The sequence below is a fragment of the Antechinus flavipes genome, chromosome 3, assembly GCF_016432865.1.
Source record: "Antechinus flavipes isolate AdamAnt ecotype Samford, QLD, Australia chromosome 3, AdamAnt_v2, whole genome shotgun sequence".
Lineage (NCBI taxonomy): Eukaryota > Metazoa > Chordata > Mammalia > Dasyuromorphia > Dasyuridae > Antechinus > Antechinus flavipes.
The window spans coordinates 546,175,777-546,199,996 of record NC_067400.1 but is presented as its reverse complement, the minus strand read 5'-3'; the positions used below and the strand labels follow the sequence as shown (position 1 = coordinate 546,199,996).

Below are 24,220 nucleotides of genomic sequence, written 5' to 3'. Positions count from 1 at the left end.
AAAAATGTTTAAAGAATGTTCAAAGAAAATATTTTATACAAGAAAAACATTGATCTTGACACATGACACCAAGACAACTTAGAAATTATATATCTCGAAGAACACAAGAAAATTGCAGAACTCCTAAACATTAAAAATTGTCACTGAAAAGAGATTTCTATAGGTTTGGCAGGGGATGGAGTAAGTGTGTGGTATCTACAGCTTGCTGCAAATTCAAACAGTGGAATATAAAAATTCTGGTTACAAACGAGAGTTTGATATAAAGGAGAGGAAATCTGAAAAACATACACCCTAAAAGTTATGAGGTAAGAATAGAATAAAGTGTTCCAAAAAGCAAAGGAGCTGAAGATGCAACCCATGATGAGATACTTTTGCAAATCTAATAATGAGGGTGGGTTGAGGGAAGACATTCAAATAGGAGAAGCACTTGAAACTTGCAGATAAAACCAGAGATAAGCAGTTTATTTGCCTTACAAGAGAAATAAAGGTAAACATATATAGCAACTAATGAAAATACTAGATAACAAAATGATTTACCCCAGAAAAAAAGTAAAGATGTTAATGACAATGTGACAGGCCATTCAGAGATTTGTTTCTAAAAGTACTGATAAATATGAAAACAGCACTTAATTAAAAGTAGTGGCGATATATGGACAAGCCTAAAATGTGGACTAATCCTTGAAATATCCCATCTATAGGTGAATCAATGTATTTTTGGAGAAATGGAACTACTGAATGGGAGGGCTCATAAAAGGGGAAAGGAGAGAAAAGACAGAAGAATATGTGATGTACCCTAATCAAGTTAATGGCAAATAGAGAAGGAAAAATAATAATTGTAGTCTCAGAAGAAAGCCTACAAGTGAATCAGTGCAAAGAAAGGGGCCGAAAAAGAAGCAAGAAAAGAAATCATTAATTCACTGATGCAAGTGGGTACCACTGAAGAACTCTCCCATGGATAAGTTATGACCTTACAATGGGCATTGTTAGGAACTTGGTATTTCAAAAGACCAATATCTAAGATTGTTTTTTTGCCTTAATGGACAACATCAGGAGGAGAGTTGTTTTTGTTTTGTGTTTTTGTTTTTGTTTTTTTAAGTGAGTGATACTCCTTTTTTTTTTTTTTTTTTTTTAAATTAAAGCTTTCTATTTACAAAACATGCATGGGTAATTTTTCAACATTGACTCTTACAAATCCAAATTTTCCCTCCTCCCCCCCCCCCCACTCCTTCCCCTAGATGGCAGGTAGTCCAATACATGTTAAATATCTGAAAATATATGTTTAATATATGTACACATAGTTAAACAGTTATCTTGCTGCACAAGAAAAATTGAATCAAAAAAAAAAAAAACTGAGAAAGAAAACAAAAATGCAAGCAAACAAAAAGAGTGAAAATGCTATGTTGTGGTCCACACTCAGTTTTCACAGTCTTCTCTCTGGGTGTAGCTGGTTCTCTTTATTACTGAATAATTGGAACTGGTCTGAATCATCTTATTGTTGAAGAGAGGCACATCCATCAGAATTGATCGTCCTATAGTCTTGTTGTTATCATATACAATGATCTCCTGGTTCTGCTCATTTCACTTAGCATCAGTTCATGTAAGTCTCTCCAGGCTTCTCTGAAATCATCCTGCTGGTCATTTCTTACAGAACAATAATTTTCCATAACATCCATATACCATAATTTATTCAGCCATTCTCCAATTGATGAGCATCCACTCAGTTTCCAATTTCTTGCCACTACAAAAAAGGCTTCCAGGAAGAAGGAGAATCTAAGCCCCTGGGGGGTAACTGACATCTGGAAGCAGGTGAGAGCATAGTTTCAAGAAAGATTTCACAGTAAAAAGTGGGGGAAATTAGTTATGGGGACACCCATAAAAGTAATTAACTGAAAAATTAGAAATATAGAAAAAAATATAGGTGTAGTAATTCTTGTATCTCATCTTTTAGAAATGATCTAGGAGTAAGGCTCAACAGAAGAAAAGGCAAGATCTCTAAGACAGTCTATAGAAACTTTGGAAGAGAGAACAATAAAAGATATCTTAGTTTTTAATTCCATGGGGAATACAGGGAAACTTAAAAAAACAACAACAACAAATATCAGAACTTCAATCTAAAACTAAAAGTTTAGAAGAGAATGAGAGAAATCCTTTTTTTTTAGAAGGCAGAAAATGATAACAAATAGAAAAATACTAGAGGAAAGTGGCTTTTACTTGATTAACAGAAAAAAGGAGATAAATTAAATGACTAGATTAAAGGAAGAAAAAGGAATTCAAATTCCAAAATTAGTGAAAGGAATAGAAAATGGAAGGGGCAGTTTGAGGATGAGAGGAAAGAGAAACTATATGAATAGGATTGCCTTAAAGTAAATTAAGCCAAAATAATTGAAGAGATAAAGTACGATATTTACAAAGGAAGCATAACAAAGAACTTCCTAATTCAGAGGAGGGGTTGGGGGGAGAATACATTAGAGACAAATAGAGGAAAATATAAGACTAACTCATAACTTTAAGATATAAATAGAGTAAACAATAATAAAATGAAAAAATAATTGATATTCAATAAGAAAACAAAAACTAGCTGCTTACAAGAAACACAGCTAAAAAAAATAATAAAAACAAGACTGGAACAAAATCTACTGTGTCAAGTGAATCAAAAAAAAAAAAAAAAAAGCAAGGGTTATCATGCTCTTGTTATTTAATCGTATCTGACTCTTTGTGAACCTACATATGATATTATCCCTGGATTTTCTTGGCAAAGATACTGTAATGATTTGCTATTTCCTTCTTCAAGGAATTAGGGCCAATAGCTTAAATAGCTTCCAAAGTTATATGGCTAGTAAGTGTCTGAAGCCACATTTGAACTGGGGTCTTCCTGAATCAAGGTCCTGGCCTCTGAGCTGTCCAGCTGCCATTATGCTACCAAACAAAGCAAAAACAAATTCACAACATAAAAGGAGATAAAGAAACTACATCATACTGAAAGGAACCATAGACAACAAATCAATATCAATAATAAAGTTACATGCTTTAAATGCCTTTGCATAAAAATTCATAAAGGGAAAATTAACTGAATTACAAAGTATAGAAAATAATACAAGTTTCAAAATATTTTAATCTCAGTTTTACACAAATATAACATAAAATAGATAACATAAAATTAAACAACTTAATTGAAGAAACTAGAGCTGAGACACTTATGGCATATTACTATTCAAATTACTATGTATTACTCAATATCAATCAGTCGTGTTAGTCAATAAACATTAAGTGCCTACATGTTAGACACTACACTAAATGCTGAGGATACAAAGAAGGGCAAAAGATAGTCCCTATCCTTGAGGAGAGAACCTCACAATCAAATGGCGACCTCATGCAAATTACTATGAACAAAGAAGCTATATTCAGAAATAAATTAATAACAGAAGAAATGCACTAGAATTAATAGGTAGCAAAAAGCTTTCTGTAGAAGATGGGACTTTAGCTGGGACTTGAAGGAAGCCAAGGAAATTAAGAGGCAGAGATGAGGGAGAACATTGCAGGAATGGGGAATAACTAGAGAAAACAGGAATTGGGAGATTGGACTGTCTTGTCTAGTGAACAGCAAGAATGCCAGTGTCATATTTGGTCTTGGACATAATAAGGAGTCACTGGAGTTTAGTGAAGAGGGTGCTAGTCAAATCTCTGCCTTGGGAAGTCCACATTGAGCTGAATGGATGATGAATTGGAGTGGGGAAAAGTCTTTTAATAGTCAGAACAACCAACAGGCTACTGCAGTAGTCCAAGGTATGAGAGTCTGACCTGAGAGGTGGTAGTGGCAATGCTGGAAAAACTGGGAGGCATTCTGGAAGAAATTAAGTCAATACCTTAATTCCACATCATATCCCACAATACATTCCATAAAAGATCCTATTATAAGAGATCATATCTGCAAAAAATTACAAGTAGATGATATTCCTTTTGCAGATATGGGAAAAGTTGTATTCTTCACTAAATAAGGGAGAGAAGCAATTACTAAAGATAAAATAGATAATTTTGATTAAGTGAAACTGGCAGACCAGTTCAATTCTACATTATCCTTTTCTTTTGAATCCCATCAAAGATTTTGTCAAGCCTCAGCCTTGGATCTTTTCCCACTACATCTGTCTTTCCCCCTTCTTATCTGATGCTGGAGAAAACCCTGAAACTGTGCTGAGTGGGATCCCTACAAGTGATGTAATACACGACTTCAACTGGGTTTTCACTGTGGCAAGGCAATCCTTTTAATTCACTACCTTATTTTTGAGCTAGTCTGCTTGTCCTATGTTGGAGTGAGGCCAGATTGCTATGTGGAATGCTGCTCTGTTCACTGCAGAGATTATTGCAAAATTCTTCTATATTCTGCAGGAATCCTATGGAAAAACTTTCTTTTTTCTTTTTTTCCCATTAGCATTTTATTTTTCCAAATACATGTAAAGATAGTTTTCAACATTCATTTTTGTAAGATTTTGTGTTCCAGATTTTTCTCCCTCCCTAACTTCCCCTTTCCTCAGGACAGCAAGTAATCTGATATAGATTAAATATGTGCTATCCTTGTAAACATATTTCCATATTTGTTATGTGCAAGAAAAGGGGGAAAACTATGAGAAAAAGAAACAGACAAAAAAGTGAAAATACTATGCTTCCATCCGTGGAAAAATTTTTACCTATGATAGTTCTGACCAAGGTCCATTTCCTGTAATTTCATATTAGTTATCTTTGCATAGAACTTGTTTGTATTTAGTAATTTACATGTTATCTCCTCCAGTGGATTGTGAGCTCCTTGTCTTTTGTTTTTCTTTGATTCCCCAGAACCTAGCAGAGTGTTTGGCACATGGTAAGAGCTTAATAAATGTTTATTGCCTGAGCCCATCATCTAATTGAACAGGAGTTCTGATAGCTCCCACTACATTAAATTATTTACAGATTATTATTATTACTGGTAATAAATAATTAAAACACCCAACATCAATGCTACTTTAAAATTTAAGCTATGTACGCTTATATTTTGAGCAAAAACACGAAATAACGTCTTTAAACCCAGCACGGAATACTATTGTTCTAGTTCAAAGACAAGCACCCTACCGCTTTTGTGTTTACGTTTGATTTTGATCCAAAAAACACCAAGCCAATTCACCGAGGGCCCGGCCGCACTAGTATTGTGCCCCTATTTACTGGGTGCTTCTGTTCCCGCCTCCGCGCCCTGTTGGCGGACTGGGAGGTGTCTCTCCGCAGCTGGGAAAGTTCTGCGTGAGCGCTGCCACGGGCTACCGGGTCGCCGGCCTTGGGGGAGCTCGGGGGCTGCAGATGCACGAGGGTATATAATGATTGCCTCCCTGGGAGAGTGGGGAGGAAGAGCTGAGCTTTGCAGCAATGGGCTTAGGGCCGATGGAGCTCTCTAGGGGAAACAAAGGGGTGAGAGCGCGTGCCCTGCACTTCCTGGCTGGGCAGGTCAGATGTAGCCAGCCTCCCCGCACCAGCTCTGGGCTGCGGCTGCAGCCAGCCTCCCCGCACCAGCTCTGGGCTGCGGCTGCAGCCAGCCTCCCCGCCCTCCCCCACGCCCCGCTCCTTGCAACCCCTGCAGGAGTGAGTCCCTTCACTTTGGCACCTGTGAGCTCTGCTTGACGCGGCCTCCGCGGCTATCTGCACGTCTCAGTGAAACCCGAGGGTTTCTTGTTAATGTTTATTTATTTTTTTAAAGTAGTGCTTGGTGAATTGGCGGTGGTCCCTTGAACAGCGATACAAAAGGGTTAAAAAAAAAAAACAAACCCACGTGAGTTTTCCTAAACCGCCTTAAGCGTTCTCCGTGGTCCCCCTCAGCGGACCACAGAACTCCGCTTTGAGAGGTAGGTAAGGTGCAAGCTTTCATGCGCACCAGCAGGTCCTAGCCCCTTTCTCCATTTTTTTTTTTTTTTTTTTGGCTATTAGTATTTATTAGCATTTGCAATTTTATATTTATCTAAATGGTAAGAGCATATGGTGGGATGGTAAGGATTTTTTTTTTCCCCTAAAAATTACGAAGCTCAGTGATAATAGAAAAGATTTTCTGGCTAAGGCTGGAGCGTTAAAAAGTGAAATTAGTGCATTATAAATGTGTTCAAACATTTTAAGAAAGCCTTGTCGAAGAGGGGTTAAATTTATTCTGCCTAATTTTTCCAGGATAGAATTAGCAAATATTGGGTGAAGTTACAGGAGGCTTGGTCAGTATTAAACATTTTGGAACCATTTGATTGGTGAAGACCATCTTGTGAAGAGGTTAATTCAGTCTCTAGGGATGTTAAAATCCAATGCCCCGAGATTATATAAAGGGGCTTCCTTCACTGGGCCAGTTGTTGAATTCTTGACTCTTAAAGGTCCTTCCCACTTTAGATTCTATGGTTCTTAGTCCCATAGGCCCTCATTATAAGGATTATTAGTGTTCCATTGAAAAGTTGAAGTGAATGTTGAAGTGACAGTAATTGACATTCCCTTCTTATTAATTTCTAGAATTGTTGCCAACTCCTAAAAAAACTAAATACATTAGTAATCTGAATATAATAATTGTCCCCCAAATCAAAAGTTGTTAGTGGGTATTTATAACCCTTGATCATTGTGCATCAATAAATTTGCCTCCAACCAGTAGTGGAAAATTCTACTGGTTGGCTGATTAGTCCTTAATAAGATAAAATTACATATATTTTTCTAGGGATTTTCCTAATGTTTCTAATTTTATTGCACATTACTATTTTTTCATATCCTATATTCTAGCCAAACGACTCTGTTGCTATTCTTGAACTTGGGTTTCTATTTCCTATGTCTGTTCCTTTGTATAGGCTTAGTATACGTTGTTAATTGCCAGTTGCCCCTTCTCTTCATCTCTGTGAGAATCCTGTGGATTCAGTTTATGTGCCATTTCTTGGGGAAAGTCATCCATGAATTCCTATTTGTTCATACTCTTTCCTTCCTCAAATTATCATGTACTTAGACTTGACTTGATTATACATTTTTCCTCCATCAGAATGGATCCTCAAAAGGACAAGAGCTGCTTTTCAGTTTCTATATTCCCAGTATCTAACATATTGCTTTGCACATAGTAGGTGCATAATAAATACTTGTTGGATTGAGACTAAGAGCTTCCTATGCCTGTAGAACCACAGGTCCAGTCCCCAACAGTATCCCTAAATTCTAACAGAAAATAAATTGCATCAAATTTAAAAAAAAAAATCATTGAATTTAAGCTTGAAGAAAAATGATTTGCATCTCATTTTTTTGTTATATTTAAAATTTCTATAGCATTTTTCTTCCATTCAAGGTAATTTTACTTTATAAAAGGGATCATGTTTTGCAATTTAGTTATATCTGACTCTGTAATGCCATTTGGGTTTCTTTTTTTGGCAAAGTTGCTGGAGAGGTTTACTATTTCCTTCTCTAGCTCAGTATGTGCAAAAACTGAACCAAACAGGATTCAGTGATAAGGTCACATTTGAACTCTGGTATTCTTGACTCCAGGCCTGATGATTATCCACTGTACCACCTAGCTACCCAAGGGGGATCATACTTGCCCATTATTTGCTTTTTGTTGTTGTTTTTTAGTTTAACCTGAGTCCTGGTTCTTATATTTTGTTGTTGCTTTTTTAAGTCTGTAAAATTTGGGAGGCTAATCTATAAACTGTAACCTTCACCAAGGTCAATTCCTGCTTCATTATGGATAACTACACAATACTGAAGGTGATTGGGGAGGGTTCCTTCGGCCGGGCTCTTTTGGTTCGACAAGAAAACAGCAACCAGAACTACGCAATGAAGGAAATAAGGCTTCCTAAGGTAACTATTTAAGAAATGAATTCTCAGATTTGGAAGGGCACATACTCCCCAGGCTTATGTTGAATGAGATTTATAATGAACCCAGGATGAGCAGCAAGGTTAAAAAAAAATGGTCTATATATATGCTGTTTCTTTAAAACAATGAGACCTCAATCTGGGTGTAGATGGTTACAAAGTGGCCTTTACACAACTTACTGAAGAAACCATCATTGTTGGTTTGCTCAGTGTTTCAGCTGTAGCAGAAGGAAACAAAAGAATGATCAAAAACTCAAGAATTTCCTGATACTGGTGAGAGTTCTTTGAGAACCAAAGTGTAGGCTGTATGGAGGTGACCTGCTGTCACCAACCTCATTATGTTAAAAAGTTCACTGCAGGGTTAATATATTTATTTAAATGGTACCTGTCCAGAGAAAGTCTAAGGAAGGCAGCATGGGGTGGGTAACTGGAAAGAAGGCACTGTAATGGAAGCAGGAGCCATTAGTGATGGGTTCTTTAAGTCTTACCCTTTTTTTTTTTTTAAATGCTGGTTAAGTAATTTTCTTTTCTATAGGCCTCTGTATTCTGTTGTTCAGTCATTTCAGTCTTGTCTGATTATATGAAGTTTTCTTGGCAAAAATACCGGAGTGGTTTGCTGTTTCCTTCTCCAGTTCATTTTACAGATAAAGAAAATGAGGCAAATGAAATTAAGTGACTTTTCCAGGGATATATAGCTAGTAAGTGCCTAAAGCTGGATTTGGACTCAGATTTTCCTGACTCTAGACTTGCTCTTTGTCTATTTTCTACCTAATTGACCCTACATTTTGATATGCCCCATAACTATTCCTGGACCTTATTAATATGAAATTTCTATGAGTTGGACAGGCATAGTGTGGCAATAAAGCCAACAAGTGAGGGAAAAAAATTATTCAACTTTGATTATGGACATGTGAGGATAATTTATCAGAATTCCTAAATTCTTTACTTGGAGATTAGTGAAATTTTTGGCAAATATTTTTTCAAGTGTAATTACTCCTGGAAATGGCATGTAAAAAAAAAAAGCTAGAACTCTGCTGGATCTAGATCTCATCAATATAAGTGATCCCTACAGTGATGCAGATGACCATCTTTGTGCCAGCTGCCCTGTGTCCTGACCTTGTAAGAGGTCACTCAGTACATGTGCTGTCCAATAGCACCACCCAATTGTGATCTTGAAGTGGGTAGGCAAGGAGAGCATACAGTTGTTTTCTATAGACTTTGTCCTGATACAGTAAGATGGTGTGTTTGACCCACAGCATAAAGGAATTAGGATATGGGGAGTATTTTATAATGGTGTTTTACTCTACTTGGATTTAAAATATGTATTTGATGACATTTTATTATATATATTATATGTTGTTAGTGTAAGACTATTAATAGGCAATCACTGCCAGATTCATTATGGTAAGATATGACATCTAGATTTTATATCTCTCTCTTAAGAAGATATTAGAGTACTTTATGGGAAACACTTTCTTTTGCATGTTCTTGTTGCATGTGTTAAATACCAGCATGCTACATGGTATCTAGATAATTTGGTATTATCTCCATGAAAAGAAGAGACATAGCAAGATGTAAAACACAAAATACAGAATCCTAAAATCATTTATGTTGCATACTGGGATGCTTTTATATGCATAGCTGTGTATATATACATATATATGTACGTATATGTGTGTGCATATATGTTTTGGTATATATTTTTAGCATCAGGATGGCACAGTAGATGGAATATTAAAATTAGAACCAGGAGACCCAAGTCCAAATTCTACTTCAGTGCCCCTGATACTTTCTAGTTTCATGATCATAGGCAAGGCACTTACCTTTTATGAGCCTCAGTTTCATCATCTATAAAATGGGGACAATATTAGCATTTATCTTCCCAGGATTGCTGTGAGTGTCAGATGAGCTAATACAGGCTGTCTCAAATGTTTTAGGGCAGTTTTAGGCTTTAATAACTTAAAACTGTAAGTTTTGATAATCTAAAACTTCACTAAGACATTTGGGATACCATATATCCAGAAAATGCTTCGCAAACTTTAAAAAGCTATATAAATTCTAGATTTTAATAATTATTATCATTATTATTTACTTTTCCCTTTATGTTGTGCTCAGACTATTCAAAATTGCTTTATGCTTTTTTGAAAACACACTGGTTGGTTATTGCAGAGAAGATCCCAGAGGTATATTGTGTGATGGGTGAATTCTATTTAAAGCACACAGTTTTCCACAGGCCGCTTCCAGACTTGGAGTCAGAGTATCACTCACTTGGTATAGCAAAAAGAATATTGGTTCTGTAGTTAGAGAAGCTAGGCTGCAATCTCACCTTATATACTTATGTAGTAGTGACTTTATATAATTTATGTGACCTCCCTGTGTCTTAAGGTTTCATCTAAAAAAATGAAAGTTTTATACTTTTCTCTCTGAGCTCTAGTTCTAGTATTTTCCTATGACCCCTTTAAGTTCCTGCCTTGACTTTTCCTAGGTACATGGCCAAAGGCAAATCATTTAATCTGAGCCTGTTCCCAGAGATAATAATATTTGTACAACTTCATGAAGCACAATATAAATATGAATTATCATTTTATTATGCAGGTCACAGAGCACCTAGTGTATTAACTTCATAGGAGACCTCATGAGTGGATTTGTGTAAAGTCATTTAAATTAGCTCTGTGTTTCTAAACTAGTTAAAGAATATAAATGCATTATATGAGGACATCGTAGAAGAAAGAGCTTTGACTGTGAAGTTGAAATGTGATTCCAATTCTTGCAAAGATATTTACCAAATAGTAACGAGTCAATTTATCTCCCTCTGCATCAATTTCTTTACCTATCTTAATATAGTTGTTGTATTTTATTATGTGAATTATCATTACTGAACATCTTGTGATTATATTTGTAGAATCATACTTTTAAAATCATTTTTTCCAGTCTTCCTCTGACGTAAAGAACTCTAGGAAGGAAGCCATTCTATTGGCTAAAATGAAACATCCCAATATTGTTGCATTTAAGGAGTCATTTGAAGGTAAATATCAATTTATCTCATTCTTACATAGTAGTGTCCACATTTCTGAATGTTATTGTTTATGGAATAATTAACTAAGGAATCTTACATTTATTCAAGCTGATGGACACCTATATATTGTGATGGAATATTGTGATGAAGGTGATCTCATGCAAAAAATTAAGTATCAAAGAGGAAAATTATTCCCTGAGATACGGTAAGAGACCATTTTCTTATGTCTCACTTGCACTTAATTTGGCTGCCCTCTTTGCTATGTTTTCAGTTTCATTGAATGTAAGCTCCCTGAAAACAACCATGGCCTATATCATAAATATTCTTTGCATATGTGCATCTAAAACATAATCTTATACATAGTAGGCACTTAATAAATACATAGACTGATTTTAATTAATCAAATTTTCATAGAACAATAGAATAAAAAGGAAATACATTTAATTAGCTTAAATTTGTCATGGTGTGCTAGGGCACTGTAATGTAGAATAATTTTATAAAGACATATGTCTTTAAAATATGAAATAATGTTAGCCTGAAGAAACTGGTGGTGAACATGATCATTAAACTCCCAAAATAGCAATGAAATTATATATTTTTTGTATTTATGCTATGCATTTCATGTTATTGAAATATAGTTTATATTTCTGTGAATGGTAATACCAAATAGACATTTCAAAACTACTTGGATTTGATCAAATGAAAGAAAAACAAACAAAAGTCTTGAAATGAAGTAGTGAATGTCATCACATGTAAAATAATCATATGTGAGTTTGGTGTTTTTACTTTATGTCTAAATATTTTAATAGATGAACTATTAGTTTTCTGACATATGGTGATGGCAAAACATTGTGGTATAGTGGGGGAAAAGCACTGACTTTGTAGATGTGAGCTTTGTGTTCAAATTTTGCTTCTGACATTAAGAGACTTTCCCAAGATCACCTAGGTAACCTGCTTGGCCGTCAGGTTTTTTTCCTGCAAACTGAAGAGTTAGACTTGGTAGCTACTGATATTCCTTGTAGCATTAGATCCATAATCCTATATTAATGATGATGATGATATGATGATAAGATAATATTAATGATGAAGATGGTGATAATGGTGATAATGATATGATTACAGTCATGAAAGTGAGGTAAGGTGATGATGATGATGGTGATGATGATGCTTGGTTTTCTTATTTTATTGATAGAAGAAATTCCCTTACTGATAGATATCAGTACCTGTTCTGCCTTTGATTGTCTAAGGGCACTGAGAGGTTATGGCCAGGGTATTGGTCTATGAGTCTTATTTTTCTTTCTCTGAAGTCAGCTCTCTACATCATCATTCCTCTTCTCATATTTTTATTTTTACAGTATTTTAATTTGCCTAAGTTCTGAAAATACAACATAAGTGGACTTTTGAAAATTTTTTTTAAGAAAAAAGCATTCCATGAATCAAATTGTTTTTCTTTTCCTCATAGATACTTCACTGGTTTACACAGATGTGTCTGGGAGTGAATCACATTCACAAAAAAAGGGTGTTACATAGAGATATCAAGTCCAAGGTGAGTGGATTTTTAATAAAAAAATTTTTTTAATTAAAAAAATGTTCTAACTGGAAATGTTAGTCTCTTTGAACAGTTTGGGGGCTTTCTTTCATTTATTTTTACCAATATCTTCCTGTTTACAGATGAACTTGAATTAAGCATTTTAGTTGAGCATGTCACTTATTAAAACTGTAACAGTTTCTTATAATTGTGTACAACTCTTAACTTTTCAAAGTGCTTTCCTGTCTTCCTGCTTAGTTTATTCACAGAACATCAGTGTGAGGTAGGTAGGACAACAGGTAGTATTCCATCTCAAATGAGACAAAGAGATGAGTTAATTAGATATTAGGCTTCTAGCAGCCTCAGCCATTCTAAACATAAAGCGCTTATATTCTACTCTATAGATGAGAGCTTGCTTAGAGTCTGTGGACTTTTACTTTACATATAGTATTATCAAAATTGATTATATTTTTCTAACTCACAGTAGATCAAAAGTAGCAAATCAGGAGAGAGAGTATTTTCACATAAAAATCCATAATAACTATTATTGATAAGAACATTAATGAAGGCTAGGAAGTAATAAGACAAGCAATTTGGCTGTACTTAGGGTCAGGGCAAATAGTTCTTGGAACCTTAAAGAGACTGAGGGCGTGTAAGCACAGGAAGATGCTTTAGATGACTTTGCTCCCAAGATATGCATTAAGTGATATACCCCAAGTTATGTTCAGAACTTGGGGTATATCACTTAATGCATATCTTGGGAGCAAAGTCATCTAATTCCCTTTGTCACCTGTGTAGAACAAAGGAGGTAGAGACACTTACCTTTGTGGAGCTAGATGGCACAGTGAATAGAATGCCAATGCCAGGCCTGGAGTCAGAAATATCTTAGTTGAAATTCAGCCTCAAACACTTATTAGCTATATTACTCTGGACAAGTCTCTTAACCCTGTTTACTAATATGGAGATCAAATGATGAGCCACTCTAGTACCTTTGCCAAGAAAATCCTAAATAGGATCACAAAGAATCAGACACAATTGAACAACAAGCTGTGTGACAAAGAGACCTCAATAACACCTTTTTGATTTTGCCTGATGATATATTTCTGTGTTCTCAGCCATAAGAGAGGATAAAGCTGGTAGATCTTTAGCGCTCAGGAGATCTGAGCTACAGTGGACTAAATACAAATTTGGCGTTAATATAGAAAACCCTGGGGATCAGAGACTATTAGGCTGCCTAATGAGGAATAAAGGGTTACAGGTCAGAAATGGAGCAGGGCAAAGCTTCTGTGCTAACTGGAATGAAATCAAAACAATGAGTGGTCCTTGTACTTCCAGCCTAGCCAAGATAGGAAGACCCAGTGTAGAAAGAAAGAAGGAAAAAAGGAGGGAGGGGAAGATGGAAGAGAGGAAAAAAGGGAGAAATAAAAGGGAAGAAAGAAGTTGTCGAAGAGAGAAAAGAACAGAGAGAAGGAAGTAAAGAAGGAAGGAAGGAGGGAGGGAAGGAATAGAAAGAAGAAAAGGAGAGAAGCACAGAGAGAAGAAGGGGAAGAAGGAGGAAGAAAAAAAGTAAGGAAGAAAGCCAGAAGGGAAAGATAGAAGGAAGAAAAGGAGGCAAGCACAAAAGAAAAAAGGGGAGGGAGAAAAGAGAAAGGAAAGGAAAAGAAGGAAGGAGGGAGAGATGGAAGGGAAAAAAGGAAAGAGGAAAAGATAAAAGTAAGAAAAGGAGGGAAGAGCAAAGAGGAGGGAAAGAGGGAGGAAGGAGGAAAGGAAGGAAATTAAGCCTATTCATTCTCTTCTGTAAACTTTTCCCACCTCAGAGGTGAACTTTTCTTCCCATTTCAGGTCTGCATTGTTCTCCCACCCAATTACCTCTTTTTCCCATCAAATAGCAACAATAATGATTCTTGCTAACATGCTTTCACATAAATTATGTTATCTGCTCCCTCACAATTACCTTTTGAGATTTGCAGGGCAGGAATTAATACCTTCTTTTTATAGATGAAGAAACTATAGTTCAGAGAGAGATTATGTGACTGGTTCCATATCACACAGCTGCCAGATAGCACAGCCAGAACTAGTTGTTCAGTCAGTTATTCACGAAGTGCCTACTACGTCCTAGGCACTGGGCTGATTGCTGGGGTTACAAAGACAGGCAAAAGACAGAACCTGCCCTCAAAGAGCTCACAATGTTAAGATAAAAATTAGAATCAGTTGTTCTGACTCCTCGAATCACCTTTTCCCCCACGGTCCTATTATGCTTCTGAGGAAAATAAATAATAGCAAGTATTTATTCCTAAGAACCGAATGACTTTACATTGTATGTTTTATTATTGTCCCCTCCCGCCCCCACTTTATCTGATATTCTAGAAATAGTCCATTCCTCCCTTGCTGTTGCCTTCCAAAAGCTTAGGAAGCTGGGTGAAAGCTCAGCTGCTGAAATTTCAGCAGGCATTCCTCTTCTGGGTTTGCCATCACCTCAGGGGTCTGCTACATTGCCATCACCTCAGGGGTCTGCTACATTGCCATCACCTCAGGGGTCTGCTACATTGCCATCATCTCAGGGCTCTGCTACGTTGCCATCACCTCAGGGGACTTCTACGGAGCTCTCCATGAACTTTGGAGCAGCAGAAAGGAGAGCCACAGACAGACTTAGAAAATTCTTCCTGCCCCCTCTCAACTTTAACCATTAACATTTATGCGGGGGAAAAACCCAGCCTCAAACACATCTAAAATGTTCCTTCAGACTTCAACTGGTTTTGAATTCAGGTCATCCTGTTTCTAACTTCAGTACTTCCTTCATGTTGCTACCTAGTTGTCTAGACTACTTAAAATTTTAAAAATAATTTTAAGAAATGAGTTTTTGAATATACCAAAAATGTGGAGCTAGAAAAACTTCCTGGCCTTCTCTTGTTATTTCTCCATTTCACTCTAAAGGAATTTTAGCATCTCTTATCCGGTTTCTCCGACTTGAATGAAGCCTTATCTGGCAGGTCTGTCTTGCCTGAAAACCTTGCTCGATAAGTATATTAAATAGGGTCTCACTGGGACATTCCCATCTCCCAGTCATCCTATACCCTACTAAGCCCACAGTCTTTGCCAGGATTCATCTGTTACTCCCAATGTCCTGTTCTGCATAGAGATGTTACTGTTAACTAACACACTTGTACTCTCTCTACTATTGAAAGCAAGATCTCTGAGAAGTGGAAATTAGATCCTTTTTCCTGCAATGCTTGGAGACGCCTGTCTTTTGATAAACAATAGAGTATTTGTTAAAGGGACAATCTGATGTCTCTTTCTTTTTGTTAATGCAGAATGTCTTCCTCACCCAAAATGGACACATAAAATTGGGAGATTTTGGATCAGCCCGACTTCTCTCCAAGTATGTACTTCTCTTCTTTGGGAGTTTAGTAACCAAAGCATCTGCCATTCAGTAACAGTATGAAAAACATCATTTCTCATTGTTCCTTCAGGCCTATGGCATATGCTTGTACATATGTGGGAACACCTTACTATGTGCCTCCAGAAATCTGGGAGAATATGCCTTATAACAATAAAAGGTATGTGATTCATCCATCTGATAAAAAGATAAAACTCTTAGAAGAGAGTTTTTTCACCTTTTTCGTGGCCTGGTAAAGCCTGTGGACTTTTTGGCAGACCTATGTTTTTAATTGTATAAAAGGTAAATATAATTATCCTTCCACATCACAAGATTTATGGGCATGGTACTCCACAGTTCTGGAAAATCAATTTGAAATTTTTTGGTCCTTTGTACCAGAGAAGAAGTTTGAATTTTTTCTTTTTCAATTATGGCATGTTTACACCTTATTATAAAATTTGGGTTAAGGATTTGGTCATAGACTTTGTGTCCTCTGCCAGCCTTTGGATGTTGTTTGCAGCTTCCACAACCCCCTCTCCCCAAATTCCCACTTAATTTCTTATATTGACCCCCTACATATCAAAAACACAATGGAGAAAGACATGGTTATGGAAGGGATAAATTGTACCATTAAAGAGGAAACCAACTATTGAAATGAAGTTTCTATCTATTTATCTATTTGTGTGTGCGTCTATATATTTGTGTGTGTACATACACACACACACACACACACACACACACACACACACACGTTTTTTTTAAATTAAATTCACAGACCCCAGCTTAAGAACATCTTTGAGAGTTCATAATCAAACTAGAGACAGAGAGGATCATGGGGAAGTAAAATGGATGATTTTGATTATATTATATTAAATTAGATTGAACTCAGTGGAGCTAAAGTTAGAAGGAAAGAAGGAAGTTGGTTTCGATGGGGTGCTTTATAGCAAGTTTCTCTGATAAAAGTCTAATATCTAGAGAACTAAGCCTAATTTATAAGAATAAGAGTCCTTCCTCAATTGAGAAATGATCAAAAAATATTAATAGGCAGTTTTTAGAAGAAAAAATCGAGACTGTCAACAATCATAAAAAAATTCTAAATCACTATTGATTAGGGAAATGGAAATTTAAAAAACCCTCTTGGCTAATCTGACAGAAAAGTAAAATGAAAAATGTTGGAAGGAATGTGGGGAAAAAAAGGAATACTTCTGCACTGTGGTAAAGTTTGAATTGATCCAACCATTGTGGAGAGCAATTTGAAGCTACAGCCAAAGGGCTCTAAAACTATATACCTTTTGATCCAGCAATACTTCTACTAGATTTGGACTCTAGAGAGATCAAAGAAAAAGGAAAGGATCCATATGTATAAAAATATTTATAGCAGCTCTTTTTTGTGATGACAAGGAATTGGAAATTGAAGGGATGCCCATCTATAGGGCATGGCTGAAGAAGCTGTAGTATCTGATTGTGATGGTTCCAGAAAAGAAGCAGGAGAATATCATATGGACCTAATGACAGCAGTATTCTACTAACAATCAAATGTGAAACACTTAGCTATTCTGCTTAATAAAACGATCCACAACAATTCCAAAGGATTCATGATGAAAAAGGCTATGTATCTCCAAGCAGAGAGCTTACATACTCTAAATATAGATTGGAATATATTGTTTTACTTTATTTTTCTTGATTTTTTTCTTGCAACATGGCTAATTAATGTGGAAATATATTTTATATGGTTTCATATGTATAATTGGTATTTTATTTCTTGCTTTCTTAATGAGTAGAGAAGAGAATGGAGGAAGGGAAAATTTTCAAACTGAAAATTAAAAAAAGAAAAAAAATAGAACATATTTATTCCCTCTTTTAGAGGAAAGTGACCAACTTGGTGAGAAATTAGAAAGCACATTATATTAAAAAATGTTTGATGAAACTGATTTTTTTTTAGTACATAGAAGATAAGATTTGGGACCTGGAGGAATTACCAAATGGCATGCTAGCAATCTTCAAAAATTTGAAAGGTTTGCAAGAGAAAATAGACTTCTTTGGGGGTGCTACAGAAGCCTTAAAGAGCTAGGACCAGCAAGTAGAAGTTACAGGGAACTATTTAAGTTCAGTATAGGAATTTCCTAAAAATTAGGTCTTTCTGGTAGTATAATAATCTCGTTAAAAAATTAGTGATCTCCCTACTATTACATGAACTTAATTACTTCTCTGGGAGAGTTATAGGGAGATTCCTACTTTGTGTGGAACTAGGTGAACAATAAAGATCTCTTCCAATTTTTAAGGTTCCTTGAATATAATATTTCTTAAATGTTCCTCTTTAGGATAAATACTAGCCAAGTGACACCTGAATAAGACTCCTCTTGAGGGGGCCAGACTAAGGCTAAGCATGAGTCAGTATGTATTCCTAGAGGACACCAGTTAACAAAATATTCAATTAGATTTGAATTTCATATACAATGATCTTTTTTTATTATACAGTTATGCTTGTTTTATTCCTCAAATTAAAAGTAATTTTTAAAAAGTAAATTGCCTTAATAGTAAGTGTGATATCTGTTCATTTTAAAAGAGGGATTAAAAAACTTTTTGTATTTGAATAATCTTAATTTATATAATCATTTGGTAACTTTATTTTTTTTATGTTTCAGTGATATATGGTCCTTAGGATGCATATTGTATGAACTTTGTACCCTTAAACATCCAGTAAGTATGCTATACAAAGTAGAGCCTTCAAACCATTATTAATTGGTCTTTGCTATGCTTAGGTTTTAAGGAATATACCATTATAACACGAGGCTTTATTCTTTGAAATGGATAGATTAGGAAAATTTCCAAATATTTTCATGATCCTGAACTTTTATTTAAAGATAATTTAGCAGAAATTAGAAGTATGAAATATCTATTTCATCATTCTAGTTTTCTACGAGTAGTCAGATTTTATCTTTTTAGTCTCTTCTCTGATTGAAAAAGCATTGGGAAAAGAAGTTTCTCTGATAATTCTCATGTATTTTTACCATGTTTTACAAACATGTTTATTCCTTATAATTTCTAGTTAGTCAACCAATATTTATTAAGCACTTAGTCTCTTATTTACTGTGTTAAGCACTTGGGATACAAAGAAAGGTGTAAGAAATGGTTGTGATTTTTTTGAGAGGTTAACAAAAAGAGATTAAATAATTTTTAATATTACCCAAACTTTATTTTGACCAGTGGTTCTCAAATTTTTTAGTCTCTGGGATCCTTTTGCACTTTTAGAATTTATTGAGTATTATTGAATAAAATACATTTACTGTATTGGATATTAAAGCATTTTATTATTATTATGAAAATTGTTTTGAGTTTATGTACCCCTAGAAATGGTCTCAGAAATCTTCTCTAGCAGTCCTCGGATACTTTGAGAATCTCTGGGTTAGATTATATTTCTGATAAAGCTAGATCATTTGTTTATTACTTAAACAATTATTTGGCAAATATCAAATCCTATGTGCCAAATATTGTGTTAGATAATATGGAGAATCCACAGCGGGACACATTTCCTTATTTTCAGGAAGTTTGCAGACAGAATGCTACAGCTGTACACAGTTAATGATAATCAATGTAAACGTATAATAATGATGATAAAAAATGGCAATGTTTTGAGACGGCAAAGCTTCCTGGAGGGAAAGGCTTCATGAAGGGTAGCCAAGAATTGGACAGGCAGTGGAATAGTGTGGGGGTGATGTGGGGGGAAAACTGAGTATTTCAGGAGGAGAATGAATCCCTTTAAAGCTTTTTAGGTTTACAAACAGAAAAAATAATATTTTATTGCTACTAATTGAACCTTAAAACACCCTAGGTCATTAATGTGGGAGCATTTGAGACATTATTTTGAGTGATTCTGAAGAAAACCTTTATTGTGGCAGGGGAGGGGAAGGGGGGGAAATGTCACCCATTTATATGTGTTTTTGTAATGAAGAGTCATTAGCGTCATCTCAAGATAAAAGACCCAGGATATGTTTGATTTTAGCAGTAGATTTTTGATGAATATCCTTGATCTCTCAAACTTCATTTTTAAATGATTTCAAAAATCTATCAAAACCTGAGTTGTCTCTTTTTGAAGAAAGAACATGTACTGAGAATTGTGATGTAGTGAATAATAATTAGAAATCTGTGATATATTGCCTTTACTTTCTCCTAATTCATTCTTGATCCTTTGGAGATCATAGAAATTCAAATACAGCAACTGATTAACATTAACTTCAGAATCAAAGCAAATCTGTTCTTTCATAGCTCAGACAGATTTTTTACTTATTTTACATTTGTTGGGTACACATTTTTCCTTTTATTTTTTTCATGTTCATATCTAATTATAGGGGGAAAAAGGCCCTAACTATTCTTATCTCTTTAAGACATTTTCCATTTCTAAGGAAATTTTTTTTTAAACTTCATATAGGTTGGCTGTCAGGATGTTCATTCCTATTTTTAGTCCATTAAATAAGAATAAGTTTAAATTTTACTTCTGTTTTAACACATTAAGTTTCACATCTCATTCTCCATTTCTATATAAAATTCTTCAATATATACAAGTTTAAAAGATTTAGCTTTCCCAGAAGAGTGATTTAAAAATCTAAAAAAAAAAAATCTCTCTGTTTCTCTATCTCTGTGTCTCTTTCTGTGTGTCTCTTGTCTCTGTCTCTCTGTGTGTCTCTCTCTCTTTCCTCCCCCTCCTCTGTCTTTGTCTCTGTCTCTGTCTCTTTCTCACCCTCCTCTTTCTCTCTCTTTCTCTGTCTCTCTGTGTGTGTCTCTCTTTCTTTCTCTCCACCCCCCTCTCTGTCTCTATCTCTCTGTGTCTCTTTTTCTCCCCCCTCTCTCTGTTTCTCTCTGTGTCTCTCTCTACCCCCCCCCCGGGGGGGTAACCCCGTGTCTCTCTGTCTTTCTCTACCTCTGTCTCTCTGTCTTTTTTTCTCTTCCCCTCTCTCTGTCTCTCTCTACTCCTCTATCTGTCTCTGTCTCTATTTCTCTCTCCCTGTTTCTTGTCTCTCTCTGTCTCTCTCTTTCTCTCCCTCCTCTCTGTCTCTCTCCCCCCCCCCCCCGTCTCTCTGTGTCTCTTTCTCTGTGTCTTTCTCTGTCTCTGTCTCTTTCTCCCCCCCGTCTCTCTCTGTCTCTTTGTCTGTCTCCTCTTTTTCTCTCCACCTCTGTCTCTCTCTCTTTGTGTCCCCCCCCCCTTTTTGTCTCTCTCTCCATATACACCCATCTGTGTGTATGTATACGTGTATCAATGTTTACATGTATGGGTGTGTCTCTTTATATATACACATACACACACATACATATATAATATTTATACATATACACATACATTTTAACAAAAAGAATAAAGGAAAATGGGATAAGATATAGGTGAAACATGTTGGAGCTGTAGTCTCATTATTTTAGAGGACATAATTATGTTGACAAGTCATTTTTCCTTCTGTGAAATGGTTCATAGAATCCTAACACTCAGAGCTCACAGGAACCTGCCCCCTCATCCCCATTTTATAAATGAAAAAACTGAGTCTTATTTATACATAGACTCAAAATGTCATGGAGTTTAGTATTTAGAAATAAAAAATGCTTGTCATTTGCTTGCTAAATAAATAGTTCATTTCAGTATCTTTGGGAAACAGAAGGTGTTCTTGGATAATTCCTACAGTAGGAAGGGGGAACAAAATGTCTAGTCTGGAGTACATAACATATTTAGTATGTGACTATGGAATGTTTTTGTTAAATATTTATTGAAATAATAAATGAATGACTGGGCTTCATGAGCTCTATTTTTTAAAATAGCTTTTTATTTACAAGTTATATGCATGGGTAATTTTACAGCATTGACAATTGCCAAACCTTTTGTTCCAATTTTTCCCCTCCTTCTCCCCATCCCCTCCCCCCGATGGCAGGTTGACCAATAAATGTTAAATATGTTAAAGTATAAATTAAATACAATGTAAGCATACATGTCCTAACAGTTATTTTGCTGTACAAAAAGAATCAGACTTTGAAATAGCGTGCTATTAGCCTGTGAAGGAAATCAAAAATGCAGGTGGGCAAAAATATAGGGACTGGGAATTCTATATAGTGGTTCATAGTCATCTCCCAGAGCTCTTTTGCTGGGTGTAGCTGGTTCAATTCATTACAGATGAGCTCTATTTTTTGACCTAAGACTGTAAGAAAAAAAAGAAGCCAGGAAATAGATAATGATGCTGTTTATCTGACTATCCTGAGAGTATGAAGGAAGAGTAAAAGGATTTTTTTTTCTTTTTAAATATTCTCACATATCCCTTTGGATTTCTATTAAACCATTTGGAACTAGTCATCAGGTATTAGAATGATGCCTGTTTTGGAACTTCTTGTGGATGAGCAGATAGGGTCAGCAGGAATGTTTTTTAAATTGTCAAATTGTGATAACAAGATAGATTTCAGTCTTTATTTTTCCATCTGCATAGGTTTCCTTTTTAAAATTCCCTTTGTCTTCTTTTAAAGTTCATTTTATGCTAATCACATCTAGAAAAATCACTGGTGGAGTCTGAATGAAGTTCAAAGCATATTTTTCATTTTCTCGACTTGTGTTTTTTTCATTTTGGTCTATGTTTTTTTTCACAACATGACTAATATGGTAATATATTTTGCATGATTGCACATGTGTAATCTATATTAAATTGCTTAACCTTTTAGGGAGGGGGGAGATGAGAGAATGAGAGAGTTGAAATTCAGAATTTTAAAATGATGAATGTTAAAAATTGTTTTTACATATAATTTGGAAAAAATAAAATATTTTTGAAAATAAAGCTAATTTTAATATTTTAGTTTCAGGCCAATAGTTGGAAAAATCTTATCCTCAAGATATGCAAAGGCTCCTACAGTCCCCTCCCATCTCATTACTCCTATGAACTTCACTATCTGATAAAACAGATGTTTAAGAGAGATCCTGTGTGTCGTCCTTCAGCTACTACAATTCTCTCCAGAAGCTCTTTAGCGAAGCTTATCCAGAAGTACTTATCACCAGAGGTAACATGTTGAGTTGAGCCATGAGTTGGTTTTTTAAAATGTGATAAATTGACCTTTGTACTTTTTCAGTTTCAGGCACTCATATTGATAATTGGTAAATGGACATCATTTTGATAGTGACTAAGGGGTGGATAGATTATTCACATCACATTTTCTAATATTTTATTTCACTTTACAGATAGTCAAAGAATATGGTGAGCAAGTCATAGAGGAAACCAGAAAGTCAAAGAATAATACACCAAGGAAAATGGGTAAGAGTTTTAGAATTTTATTCTTATGAATGTTTCCCCAAGTAGACCTTGGTGGAGTGGTGGTTTAATTTACAGGGTTGCTTCCTCCTATGAAATCATCCTTAGCCTAATGAAACCTCCTTAGGTGGGCTTATGATGACTGGTAGAAAAAGATTCAGAGGACACAGTTCCTAAATAACTTAGAAATGTTAATTTAATAGTTGTTAAGGAGGAGGCAGCCCAATAGATAAGAGTGCTGAGTCAGGAAGACGTGAATTCAAATTTGACTTCAGATATTTACCAGCTGTGTGACCCTGAGCAAGTCGCTTAACTCTTTTTATTTCAGTTTCCTCATCAGTAAAATAAGCTGGAGAAGGAAATGGCAAACCATACCAGTATCTTTGCCAGAAAAACCTCAAATGAGGTGATGAAGAGTGAGGCAAGACTGAACAACCTCAACAGGGAGAGTGAGAGCTTAAAAATACTATTTTTATTAATAATAAATTTTAGATTTGTAAAAGAAGAAAAGTATATCTCAAATGAATGTGAAATAATTATCAGGCACTGTAAATCAAAATAGATTTGCGATTTGGGTTTGTTTCTTTCTTTGGCTGGTTTTTGCATTTCAAACTATTTTTATTTTAGGAGGCTGATGTAAATATCTGACGTGTTCAGGAATCGCAGAACTTATGTTTGACAACTTTAGTAGTGATTTTGATTTAGCAAAAAGTGTAGCCTGTTAAATTGAGGGCCTCATAAAGTGTTTTTCTGTACAGTTTTTCCCAAAGGCCACATAAATACAGTATTGGTGTGAAAATGTATGACTACAAAGATTTTATAGCCTGTTTTAAGGCAAAGCAGTGTTTTCTTACTGGACTAAGTTATCTCTCTATATATTTGTAAGAGGCGATCTGGATTAAGTGAGTTGCTCAAGGTCACACAGCTAGTAAGTGTCTGAGACTGTATTTGAACTCAGGTTTTTCTGAACCCAAGTCCTATACACTGAGCTACCTAACTGACCCTGTTAGTTGATCTCTTAAGTGTTATCTAAAATCCTATCCCATAGCTTTTCTGAACATTGTCATTTCTTGATTTTTCTGTCCCTTTTCATTAACTCCCCATTGTCCTAAGTTTCCTATGCCAAAACCAAGCATCAGGGAATGGCTGGAGAGATACTGGAGTGAAAACTATATAGGAATATGGTGACAGTGGCTCCTGTT

At 35.5% G+C, this 24,220-nt stretch overlaps 1 protein-coding gene across 1 annotated transcript in view; it reads left to right on the top strand.

The window, feature by feature from the left end:
- The first annotated feature begins 5,339 nt into the window (after positions 1-5,339).
- Positions 5,340-24,220, top strand: part of NEK3 (NIMA related kinase 3) — a 31,999-nt gene continuing 13,118 nt past the window's right edge. Inside the window, exons 1-11 of the mRNA XM_051990723.1 lie at positions 5,340-5,861; positions 7,681-7,815; positions 10,762-10,855; positions 10,955-11,051; positions 11,969-11,981; positions 12,309-12,392; positions 15,686-15,753; positions 15,845-15,931; positions 18,396-18,450; positions 22,570-22,770; positions 22,949-23,021. Coding sequence (XP_051846683.1) covers positions 7,699-7,815; positions 10,762-10,855; positions 10,955-11,051; positions 11,969-11,981; positions 12,309-12,392; positions 15,686-15,753; positions 15,845-15,931; positions 18,396-18,450; positions 22,570-22,770; positions 22,949-23,021 — 889 coding nt within the window. The 5' untranslated portion in view covers positions 5,340-5,861; positions 7,681-7,698. The remainder of the gene's footprint in view (positions 5,862-7,680; positions 7,816-10,761; positions 10,856-10,954; positions 11,052-11,968; positions 11,982-12,308; positions 12,393-15,685; positions 15,754-15,844; positions 15,932-18,395; positions 18,451-22,569; positions 22,771-22,948; positions 23,022-24,220) is intronic.